At 47.2% G+C, this 12,145-nt stretch overlaps 1 protein-coding gene across 1 annotated transcript; it reads right to left on the minus strand.

Moving 5' to 3' along the window:
• Positions 1-181: 181 nt before the first annotated feature.
• rps25 (ribosomal protein S25) lies at positions 182-5,968 on the minus strand. Its single transcript, XM_067970966.1, has 5 exons — positions 5,863-5,968; positions 5,205-5,300; positions 3,241-3,424; positions 1,204-1,302; positions 182-255 (listed from the first exon to the last, which is right to left on the minus strand). The coding sequence occupies exons 1-4, from the start codon at positions 5,863-5,865 to the stop codon at positions 1,208-1,210; spliced, it is 378 nt and encodes a 125-aa protein (XP_067827067.1). The 5' UTR covers positions 5,866-5,968; the 3' UTR covers positions 182-255; positions 1,204-1,207.
• Between the last annotated feature and the right edge of the window lie 6,177 nt (positions 5,969-12,145).

A 12,145-nucleotide genomic window follows, 5' to 3' on the forward strand; every position in this document is an offset into this window, starting at 1 on the left:
CTTCCAATTACCTCCCCAAGTTGGCCAAGAGGCGATTTCAACCTCTGTACAGGTTAAAAGGCAGCATAAGTGCCAACGCCAGGGAAATATCCTCACCCTGGACAAGCAATAACTAGCCAACGGGAGATGCACTCACATATCCTCACCTTTCCAATCATCCACAAGCAAGAACACAGACAAGTCCCTGGTAATAACAGCTTTATTTTTTTTTTACAGTTGAATCGAAATATCTTCACTAGGAATCCATCCCAGAACCTGAAAATAGAGGAAAATTATTAGCCTGGTCACAGGTAACTAGTTTAATGTTTAGCAGAAATCCTTTGCATGTATAAACTTAAGACAATTTTAATCTCAAAATAATCAACCCAAATAATATGCCATTAACTGATACAAGTCTGACAATCTGCTCCATTCAAATCTAGGGTGAATTTCAGATGCCCAAAATTAAGATTTAAAATTACTGCTGCCAATAACAAGCCTTTTTTTTTAAATTTCCCCTTTCCTGGAGGCTGGGTACAGTTCCACATGCACCCACTGGTGCCTTGACAGCATGTCTAAGATATTCATCCACATCACAGACTAGCCCAATTCTGTCCTCATCAAATGTCGACATTCTTCCAGCAAGGGGTCAATCGACAGCAGTCCTCTTAACTGACCCTCCCTAATCCAGGGGCACCAAGGCAAATTGGAGTGCCCCTCCTGCCATCAGCTAACAGCACAGACCAGGGATTGAATCAGAGCACTTGCTGGTCTGTCTGCACTTTATTCTGAGATGGCAGGGTTGGTACTCAAAGGATAAAATCAAATGGTCTAAAAGGCCTTCATCCAAATGTATCATGCCTCACTATTCACTGCCTTAATCAGTTGAGCCATCAGAGAAGCTATCCAAGATCATTTTTGAGAGCTTTACCACAGTGGGCTGCGCCGCAGAGAAGGAGTCATAGATGCACTTGTTTAACCACACTGCCCAGGGCTCACAGCTCCAGGGCCCTGTACATTGAAATCATGTACATGGGGAATTTGTGACCTCTACTCCTACCATCGGGGATCTCAATGGAAGCACACAATTCCCCACAGGACGGTCACTAGCAGCTGGCTCAAAAGCAAATCAGACTGCCCACAAACTACAGTATGCTAGGGAGCAAAAGACTAATGGTAAAGAACAGAAAATGCTGGACTTGTACATTCAGACCCCCATATTACCTGTTTATGCTTCATCCCCAGCAGCAGGTGCATCTCCTCCCTTGGTGTTTCGTGTATAGATAACCTGTGCTCTGTGTTTGCACACCAGCTTGATCATACCTGCAAAACAAAAATAGTTACACAGGAGAACCAAGCCCTGGGATACAATCCACCAAGTCAGAATTGCCACTAGCCACAAACAATGAAACGGCCTTTTTCAGGTGTATGTTAATCTTTAATCAATGCAGGCTAACGGGTTTAGGCCACTAGAAACTGATGCATATCCCATATCTACAAGACTGAACTCCTGATCACAGGCTGAACAATTTTCCACGGGAGTGGTATGTGCACAGGAAAGGGGGAAGAATGAAAGATGGGCAGAAGACACCCAAATCCACTTGTATCCCCCAAAGCAAAGCAGAGTCCCTAAAGAACAAGACCAGTTTGTCCTCTGCTGCAGTGTGCAGTACATGTGCCATGCTCTTACAGCAATTCTTGTTGTTTGAGTACTGTATTTGGGGGGGGGGGGGGGGGCGGAGAAAAGGAGATTGGGGACAGGTGTCAATGTGAAGACGATTGTGGGCAACTAAACTGTATCCTATTAGACAAGTTCCAGTAATTCAATCAAATGCGCAGCCACGTGACATTTATTGGCAAGATATGAAATCCTTAAAAAGGACATACTTGCTGGTTCCGCTCATTGTATTAAAGCTGACGTTACAAATCAGGTTTTCCATATGAAATAACCAGACTGTCAGCTATAACCTATCCATCTAAACAATCCTGTAATTATAACTGCAACGCAAAGAGGTTTTAGAACATGGCCCATATTTGGCCATTGCCTTGCAATCTCTATCAAGAAGGACAAGTGTAAGGAGTCTCAAACACCAGGTTATAGTCCAACAGCTTTATTTGAAATCAAGCTTTCCTCCTTCGTCACTCACCTGACAAAGGAGGAAAGCTCAGAAAGCTTGTGATTTCAAATAAAGCTGTTGGACTATAACCTGGTGTTGTAAGACTCCTTACATTTGTCCACCCCAGTCCATCACCGGCATCTCCACATCAAGAAGGACAAGAGCAGCAATTTAAAGGGAACACCATGACCTCCAAGTTACACACAAACCTGACTTGGGATATATATCACTCCTGGAAATCCCTACCTAATGCCATTGTGGCAGCACCATCACCACAAGGACAGCAGTGGTTAGAGGCCAATCACCACCTTCACAGGGCAATAAATGGAACCCCACCAATGGTGCTCACATTCCAAGAACAAATTTAAATAAATTAAAACTAAACTTTTGACAGTGCAAGAGTAAGAAATATAGACTGGGGTGGGGGGGGGGGGCGGTGTACAGAGCTAGAGGGAAAAGAGCGGCTGAGGAAAGTACAATCATAGCTTGAGGAAAAGGAATTTAAGAACATAATAGGAGTAGGCCATACGGCCCCTCAAGCCTGTTCCGCTATTTAATAAGATCATGGCTGATCTTCGACCTCAACTCCACTTTCCCGCCAAACCCCTTACGAGTCCAAAAATTTATTGATCTCAGTCTTGAATATACTCAATGACTCAGCATCCACAGCCCTCTGGAGTAGAGAATTCCAAAGATTCACAACCCTCAGTGAAGAAATTCCTCCTCTCAGTCCTAAATGGCCGACCCCTTATCCTGAGACTATGCCCCCTAGTTCCAGACTCTCCAGCCAGGGGAAACAGTGTCTCAGCATCTACCCTGTCAAGCCCTCTTAGGATCGTAAACGTTTCAATGAGATCACCTCTCATTCTTCAGAGCATATAAGCCCATTCTACTCAATCTTCCCTCAATCCATGCTATATATTTAGCAAAACTGTTCCAGTGTTAATGTGTTTACAAGAGCAGTTACACAAATGGTCACTATTCACAATCAACCTCATAGCAAGTTACTAACAGTGAACACATCTATACAGTGAACAGCTGAGTGGTTTCTTCTTGTGGCCCCTACCACCTCCTGCTACATCACACAAGCCACTGACACACTGGAAAAACTAGCAAAAAAAATCATACCAAAATGCGTTATTACCTTTTGAAAGCAGTTCCTGGAGGGCAGCCCTCGCCAGAGAACCTCTGATCTTTAATCTTTCAGAGACGACTGCAGGTGTGATGAGTTTGTAGTTGGGTACCTCTTTCAACAGTTTATCGTATGTGGCTTTGTCAAACAGGATCAAGTTGTTCAGCTTGTCTCTTACTTTTCCCTTTGACCACTTCTACTCAGGATTGTACAAAACAAGGATTGTGGTCAATAGGCTGCAACACATCCTTAGCTTTTAGTAAAACTTTTACATACCAGCTCACTCAATTGAAAATACCAACAGAAAAGCCAATGGTAATACAGGTCCCCACCACATAACAGGTGCAAGCGTGCTAAAAGCAATATACATGCTAAACCCATCTGAATGGACCAAGACATTGTAACAGAGGTTAACCTGACCTCTCAGTAAATGTTATCAGCTGATTGGAGATTTGGGGCAGCATCAGTTGTTAAAAGTGCAAACTGATGGAGACATCAGGCAGCATGAGTCCAGTCACAACTGAGCCATTAGTTTCCCCCCCCCCCATCCCTGACCTCTCTGCAGTTCAGAAAATTATAAATACACTATTTTAATATTAAACATGGAAGTACTCATCTAGATTTTTCTTCCCATTTAAACAATTAGGAACCAGCCAAGATCTTCACTTATGAGGCTAGTTGTGAGATAGAGGTCTTTTACCGAAGCAAGGCGAATTCAAATCAAGGTTTCGGTGACACTCAGGCATTTACACCTAGATGGTCCATGGTTCAATCCTTGACCTGTGCAGAATTACTGATCGCTAGTTGGAAAGGGGGAAAAAGAAAGAAGAGGACAGCCATGGCTCCCATTCGTTAATGCTTTACAATGACCTAGGTTGGAAAGTGCACAGTAGAATTTGTGGGCAGAGGGCCAGGCGCAGCTGTGATGGGCCCTATGTTTTAAACAGCATGATAATCTAAGTAACAAGAATGGATGGGATTGGTCAAAGAATAACCCATACCCCAATCCCATTTATCATCTTCAGTAAGGAAAGGGTGAAGGGACACATTTGGAAAAAAAGGGTGACATTTTGGTCTCCCGTCAACAAGATTCTTCATAAAATGTCAGAGAAACAGAGGTTAGCCAGCACTAGTAACAATGTGAAAATCTCTTCAACTAAGATGGTAAGGAGACAATCTGCCATTGTAAAGTACTGAGCTATGCAAGAACAAGCCCCATGGGCTCACCTACACATTCTCCTCCTGGTCATAAAAGAACACTGAAAATGATCCAGGATTGACTGGTCTACCTGTTCAATATTTTCTTCTACACAACTGTCCTGCTTGTATTATACTAAGTGTTTGGCAATGCACTGTATTTGAGAGTAAAACAGTTGTTCCACCAAAGCATTTTCAAATTTGGATTTTCTAAAAGTAGGCAGGAATGTACCTTTATACAATCCTAGAGTTATACATTTCAAGAAAGCAGAAGGCAATGAGGCACACCAATCCCCATACCTGACCCAGATGCAGAGTTGCACAAAATGTCAACTGAAGATAAACACTAGCAAATCTGCTACTTTCCAGCTGTTGCACAGTTATCAATTCAAAATTATAAATTGATCAATCCCATCATTCCTTATCAAACTCACACTAATGCTTCCGATGTGTTTTAATTCAATTTAGCTGATATTTTCCTATACTTAGTAGTATACAATAATTAGAAAATAAACACAAAACACAAGTACTAAAACAAAAACAGAAAATGCTACTCAGGTCAGGCAGCATCTACAGACAAATCAGATAAGTTAATACTTCAGGTACCATCCCTTTGCTCAGCAGGGTCCACACCCAAAATATTAATTTCCCTTTCTCTGTTCTCTCTAGAGATGCTGTCCGACCCAAGTGTTTTTTTTGTTATAGATTTCCATCAGTTTCAGTCCTTTTGTTTTAATAGTTTTGCTCATAGTGTGAAGGGGTGGCTATTAAGGGCATACCTTCTTCTTGGCTTTGCCTCCAGTCTTGTTTACTGGATCTTTATCCTTTTTGCCCCCTTTGCCCCCATCTTTCTTCTTCTTGTCATCTTTAGGAGGCTAGGAGCAAAAAAAAAATTCATTAAGATTTCTAATGATATGCATTTTGGTGCATTGGAAACTCTCAAAATTACAATGCCTAAATCCCCGACAAAACATGAAGCAACTATCTCCTAACCAGTCAGTAAGTCGGGCCGGGAGAAGCAGGTGGGACCCGTTTCGTACAAATGGCCGGGGGGGAAGGGAGGGGGGAGGCCGCTAGAAGCGTGGAGCCGGGCCCCCCCACCCCACCCCCGGTGCGGCCTATCCCCTTCGCTCTCTTTCCAGCCGAGAAACCCGGGCCCTGTTTTCTTCCACCAGCAGCGCTTCCCAGCATCTACCCGATTGGGGGGGGGGGGGGGGCCTGTCTTAACCCCGCCGGCTTGGCCTATATAATCCGCTCGCCGCTCAGAGGCCTCGACCCGTGACCGCTCCGTCCCCCGGCCCGGGGGGCTCCCCCACACAGCTACAGCTCCGCGGAGGTCCCACCGGCCTCTTGTTACAACCCCCACCCTCCCGGCGCAGAGACCCTCGATCGCCGCTGGCCCCGGCGCCCTGGCCGGCCGGGACTCCGCGCTCTCACCATGTTGCCGCTTCAAAATGTCGGAGCGAAAGGAAGAGCCCGTGCGCGGACAGCCCAGGAAACCCCGGCACGGCTACTGCTTCCGGTCCGGGAACGGACATGGCGTCACGTCGCTTCCGGCTTCTACCCACTCCACCTGGGCTCAGTGGATTCTGACCCTTGAGTCTCCCTGAGTGCATCCAACTGGCCGCACGGATGTCCTCGTGGCGTGCCGGGGACGCGGCCATCGCCATCCAGGCGTTGAAATCGGCGCTCGGCCCTGACTCCACTCGGGATGTGGAGGCGGCTCAGGCGTGCGGAGCCATCCCGTCCAACCTGACCCCCGTTCGGACGGAGTTCCTCCTCGGCGCCAAACCCCGGAACCTCCCTCGGGGGGCCGCGCCTCACAACTTGAGTCGTCTCTCGGAAATTCCCTCCGTGCCGTTTCACACCGCGCGGAGGGATTTCCTGTACGGGCTGCTCCTGCACACCATCCACTTCCTCGCCCTCGTCTCTCGGCCGGACACGCCCTGGCGTGCCAGCCTGCCGTCCGGCGGAGACGGGGGTCCCCATTGGGAGGCTCTCTATACAGGGGTCCTCCCGTGTTACTTTGGGGATCTGGGGTGGAGGGTGGCGCACGGAGCAGTCGCGTGCAACCGGCGGTTACGCCATTTCACGGACACCCAGGCCGCTTGTGATTTCTGCGGCCTGGAGGAGTCCGTGTTCCATCTGTACACTGGGTGTGCGAGACTGCAGCCCCTGTTCCATTATTTGAAGGGGCTGCTCCTCAAGTTCTGGCTGCACTTCAGTCCCACGCTCCTGATCTTTGGCCGCCCGGTGAGGAGGGGGGCGGGCAGGTCGGTGGACGTTCTCGTGGGCCTGCTCCTGGGCCTGTCCAAGGTGGCCATCCACAGGTCTAGGATGATCGTGGTCCGTGGGGGCGGTCGCTCGGCCTGTCTGCCTCTCTTCCGCGGAATGCTCCGCGCCCGGGTGGCCCTGGAGATGGAGCACGCGGTGTCTGCCGGTACGCTCGAGGCTTTCCGCGGCCGGTGGGCACCGCAGGGGCTGGAGTGCATCCTGGACGAGGATAATAAAATTTTAATTTGAACACTTGGTTTTGGTTTATTTGGTTTTTAGTATTTAAGCACACCCCACACCCCCCCTTCTTATAAAAGGGGGGCCGAATACACAAAAACAAAAAAACAAAACAAAAAAAAAAAAGTCCCCTGAAATAGAAGGTGGACTGAGCAGAGTAACAGAGGCTGCTCCAGGCAACTTCAACCAATGGTGGAGCTGCTTCAATCATGTGTCATTGAGGAAAAAAATAAAAAAAAGAAAAAGAAAAAAAAAGTGCATCCAACTGGATTGTTGACATTTTAAAATGGATTAATTTTGAAGAAAATACACAATAAATATCAACATATGATTGCACGGCGTTCAGTTCCAATCGCAACCCCTCAAATAATGAAGCAGTCCGAGCCCGCATGCAGCAAGACCTGGACAACATCCAGGCTTGGGCTGATAAGTGGCAAGTAACATTCGCGCCAGACAAGTGCCAGGCAATGACCGTCTCCAACAATTGTAAACAATTTTACAACACCAAGTTATAGTCCAGCTGAGGAAGGAGGTAGCCTCCGAAAGCTTGTGAATTTAAAATAAAATTGCTGGACTATAACTTGGTGTTGTAAAATTGTTTACAATTGTCAACCCCAGTCCATCACCGGCATCTCCACATCACGTCTCCAACAAGAGAGAGTCTAACCACCTCCCCTTGACATTCAACGGCATTACCATCGCCGAATCCCCCACCATCAACATCCTGGGGGTCACCATTGACCAGAAACTTAACTGGACCAGCCATATAAATACTGTGACTACAAGAGCAGGTCAGAGGCTAGGTATTCTGCGGCGAGTGACTCACCTCCTGACTCCCCAAAGCCTTTCCACCATCTACAAGGCACAAGTCAGGAGTGTGATGGAATACTCTCCACTTGCTTGGATGAGTGCAACTCTAACAATGCTCACGAAGCTCGACACCATCCAGGACAAAGCAGCCCGCTTGATTGGCACCCCATCCACCACCCTAAACATTCACTCCCTTCACCACCAGCACACAGTGGCTGCAGTGTGTACCATCCACAGGATGCACTGCAGCAACTTGCCAAGGCTTCTTTGACAGCACCTCCCAAACCCGTGACTTCTACCACCTAGAAGGACAAGAGCAGCAGGCACATGCGAACAATACCACCTGCACGTTCCCCTCCAAGTCAGACACCATCCCGACCTGGAAATATATCGCCGTTCCTTCATCGTCGCTGGGTCAAAATCCTGGAATTCCCTTCCTAACAGCACTGTGGGAGAACCTTCACCACACGGACTGCAGCGGTTCAAGAAGGTGGCTCACCACCACCTTCTCCAGGGCAGTTAGGGATGAGCAATAAATGCCGGCCTCGCCAGCGACGCCCACATCCCAATAATAAAAAAAATAATTAACGAAAGTACAAATCATACATCATTTCTTGATTCACTAGTTAGTTGAGTGCATCTAACTGGATTGTTGAAATTTAAAATGGATAAATTTTGAAGAAAATACACAATAAATATCAACATAATTAATGAAAGTACAAATCACACATCATTTCTTGATTCCACCCCATCTATTTAACAACAACTTGCATTTATTCATCGCCTTTAATGTAGTAAAAACGTTCCAAGGCGTTTAACTCCTTGCATTCATAAAGCATTCATTTACGACAACTTGCATTCATAAAATATCTGGTCATGCAGCTATAAACTCTGCCATTAGTGGTGGAACGGAGGAAAGGGTGCAAAGAAGTCCAGAGTCAGAACATCATGAGGTGTGGTTGGCAAGTTGTCATAAGTGAATGCTTTATGAATGCAAGGAGTTAAAAAACGTTTTTACTATATTAAAAGGCATGTTGGACTGGAGGAGACTGTGAAGGTAGGGAGATTGAGGTTGAGGAGGGATTTGTAAAGAAGAACAAGAATTTTGAATTGAATTCATTAGGCTGGGAGTAATGGAGGTCAGCAAGGCCAGAAGTGACATGTGTGTGGGATCGAATGCAGTCTAGAGTGTAGGCAACAAAGTTTTGGATATTTTGGCTGTTTCATGCACTCAAAGTGACACACCCAGGACAGCAACTATACCTCTGTTAAGTGTTACACGTAACCCCAGCCCAGTCCAGTGAATCTAGTATTCACCCAAAACATAGCAAAGCACTATCTTTATTGAAAAGTTTTTCTTCGTTTTCCAAACACTCTGAGCAATGAATTGAAAAAAACTTGCGATTAATACTGTAACACAATACAGCTCATAATTCAGGAATCTAAAACAGCAATCTCACTTAAAGGAGCCTCAGATTGGTTGGTATGGGAAAGGCTAAAATATCACACTGGTGCAGTCGGAGGTGTACTTCTGAGGTTTGGGCTTGGCACTTTATTGGGGCAGAGTAGAGGGAGTTTTATTCTGAATTAACCATGTCGACACTGGGTGTCTGAAACGGAAAGTATTCCATTTCCAGCACTAACATCATGTACCTTGATGAGAACAAAAAAACACCAATAAATAAAACAACTGAAAAACAGTAATTGTTTATCTTTTTTTATTCGTTCATGGGATGTGGGCATCGCTGGCGAGGCCGGCATTTATTGCCCATCCCTAATTGCCCTTGAGAAGGTGGTGGTGAGCCGCCTTCTTGAACCGCTGCAGTCTGTGTGGTGAAGGTTCTCCCACAGTTCTGTTAGGAAGGGAATTCCAGGATTTTGACCCAGCGACGATGAAGGAACGGCGATATATTTCCAGGTCGGGATGGTGTCTGACTTGGAAGGGAACGTGCAGGTGGTGTTGTTCGCATGTACCTGCTGCTCTTGTCCTTCTAGGTGGTAGAGGTCGCGGGTTTGGGAGGTGCTGTCGAAGAAGCCTTGCCGAGTTGCTGCAGTGCATCCTGTGGATGGTACACACTGCAGCCACTGTGCGCCGGTGGTGAAGGGAGTGAATGTTTAGGGTGGTGGATGGGGTGCCAATCAAGCAGGTTGCTTTGTCCTGGATGGTGTCGAGCTTCTTGAGTGTTGTTGGAGCTGCACTCATCCAGGCAAGTGGAGAGCATTCCATCACACTCCTGACTTGTGCCTTGTAGATGATGGAAAGGCTTTGGGGAGTCAGGAGGTGAGTCACTTGCCGCAGAATACCCAGCCTCTGACCTGCTCTTGTAGCCACAGTATTTATATGGCTGGTCCAGTTAAGTTTCTGGTCAATGGTGACCCCCAGGATGTTGATGGTGGGGGATTCGGCGATGGTAATGCCATTGAATGTCAAGGGGAGGTGGTTAGACTCTCTCTTGTTGGAGATGGCCATTGCCAGGCACTTGTCTGGCGTGAATGTTACTTGCTACGTATGAGCCCAAGTCTGGATGTTGTCCAGGTCTTGCTGCATGCGAGCTTGGACTGCTTCATTATTTGAGGGGTTGCGAATGGAACTGAACACTGTGCAATCATCAGCGAACATCCCCATTTCTGACCTTATGATGGAGGGAAGGTCATTGATGAAGCAGCTGAAGATGGTTGGGCCTAGGACACTGCCTTGAGGAACTCCTGCAGCAATGCCCTGGGGCTGAGATGATTGGCCTCCAACAACCACTACCATCTTCCTTTGTGCTAGGTATGACTCCAGCCACTGGAGAGTTTTCCCCCTGATTCCCATTGACTTCAACTTTACTAGGGCTCCTTGGTGCCACACTCGGTCAAATGCTGCCTTGATGACAAGGGCAGTCACTCTCACCTCACCTCTGGAATTCAGCTCTTTTGTCCATGTTTGGACCAAAGCTGTAATGAGGTCTGGAGCCGAGTAGTCCTGGCGGAACCCAAACTGAGCATCAGTGAGCAGGTTATTGGTGAGTAAGTGCTGCTTGATAGCACTGTCGACGACACCTTCCATCACTTTGCTGATGATTGAGAGTAGACTGATGGGGCAGTAATTGGCTGGATTGGATTTGTCCTGGATCTTGTGTTGCAAACAATGTAAAGCGGTTCTGATGAATCACTCTACACTGATCAAAATGCAATTCATTCCCTTCCTCTTCCACAGTCAGTGACTCATTTTAAGGTACAGTTCCATGTTACCTCTCGCAAGTATTCATTCTTTATGCGCAAGTCCACGGGGTGAGTGTCGGCAGGTATCGGGAGCATCACAGCTAATGCCAATCCAGTCCAGACTTCATGTGCACACAGGTGCGCTTTCCATTAAGTGTCACAGGACTTGGAACTCTAGCCAATAATTCCCCCTCATTGGTCCAAGGGTACTGAAGTCATCCAGAGCACCTCATTCATTCATGGACTGAATGTGAGATCTGCCTGGTCTGTGTAGCTCAATACCTTGTGAGTTTCACTCCCTAGGCAATGGGATGTAGAGCAAATCAATGTATGGTTTGAGCTCATAATCCAGATTGACAATCCAGTGCATTACTGAGGCAATGTTGCACTTTTGAAGGTGTTGTCCTTCGGATGAGATGTTAAACTGAGGTCCTGTCTGTTGGTTGTAGTGAATTCTAGGCTTCCATGGTGCTATCTGAAGAGAAGCAGGGATTCATCCCAATGTCCTGAGCAACACTTCTCCCTCAACCCTTCGTCGTCCAGTACTTCTCCGGAGCGGAGAAACTACGCCATGTTCTCCGCAGCCTTCAACATGTCATCAATGATGACGAACACCTCGCTATGGCCATCCCCACACCTCCACTACTCGCCTTTAAACAGCCACCCAACCTCAAACAAACCATCGTTCGCAGCAAATTACCCAGCTTTCAGGAGAACAGCGTCCACGACACCACACAACCCTGCCACGGTAACCTCTGCAAGACATGCCAGATCATCGACACAGATACCACCATCACACGAGAGGACACCACCCACCAGGTGCACGGTTTATACTCCTGTGACTCGGCCAACGTTGTCTACCTCATACGTTGCAGGAAAGGATGCCCCAGAGCATGGTACATTGGCGAGACCATGCAGACGCTGCGACAACGGATGAACGGACACCGCGCAACAATCGCCAAACAGGAGGGTTCTCTCCCTGTCGGGGAACACTTCAGCAGTCAAGGACATTCAGCCACCGACCTTCGGGTAAGCATACTCCAAGGCGGCCTTCGAGACACACGACAACGCAAAATCGTCGAGCAGAAATTGATAGCCAAGTTCTGCACCCATGAGGATGGCCTCAACCGGGATCTTGGGTTCATGTCACACTACACGTAACCCCACCAGCGAACAAATGTTATCTGTTTTTAAT

Source organism: Heptranchias perlo, chromosome 33, assembly GCF_035084215.1.
Source record: "Heptranchias perlo isolate sHepPer1 chromosome 33, sHepPer1.hap1, whole genome shotgun sequence".
Taxonomy (NCBI): domain Eukaryota; kingdom Metazoa; phylum Chordata; class Chondrichthyes; order Hexanchiformes; family Hexanchidae; genus Heptranchias; species Heptranchias perlo.

Bases quoted from the DNA above. Each gene is read 5' to 3' on its own strand.
- rps25 (XM_067970966.1), bottom strand. The intron at 3,425-5,204 runs GTATGCCCTTAA...AATCCTGAGTAG, and splicing joins GAGGCAAAGCCAAGAAGAAG to AAGTGGTCAAAGGGAAAAGT. The intron at 1,303-3,240 runs GTAATAACGCAT...TTTGTTTTGCAG, and splicing joins CCAGGAACTGCTTTCAAAAG to GTATGATCAAGCTGGTGTGC.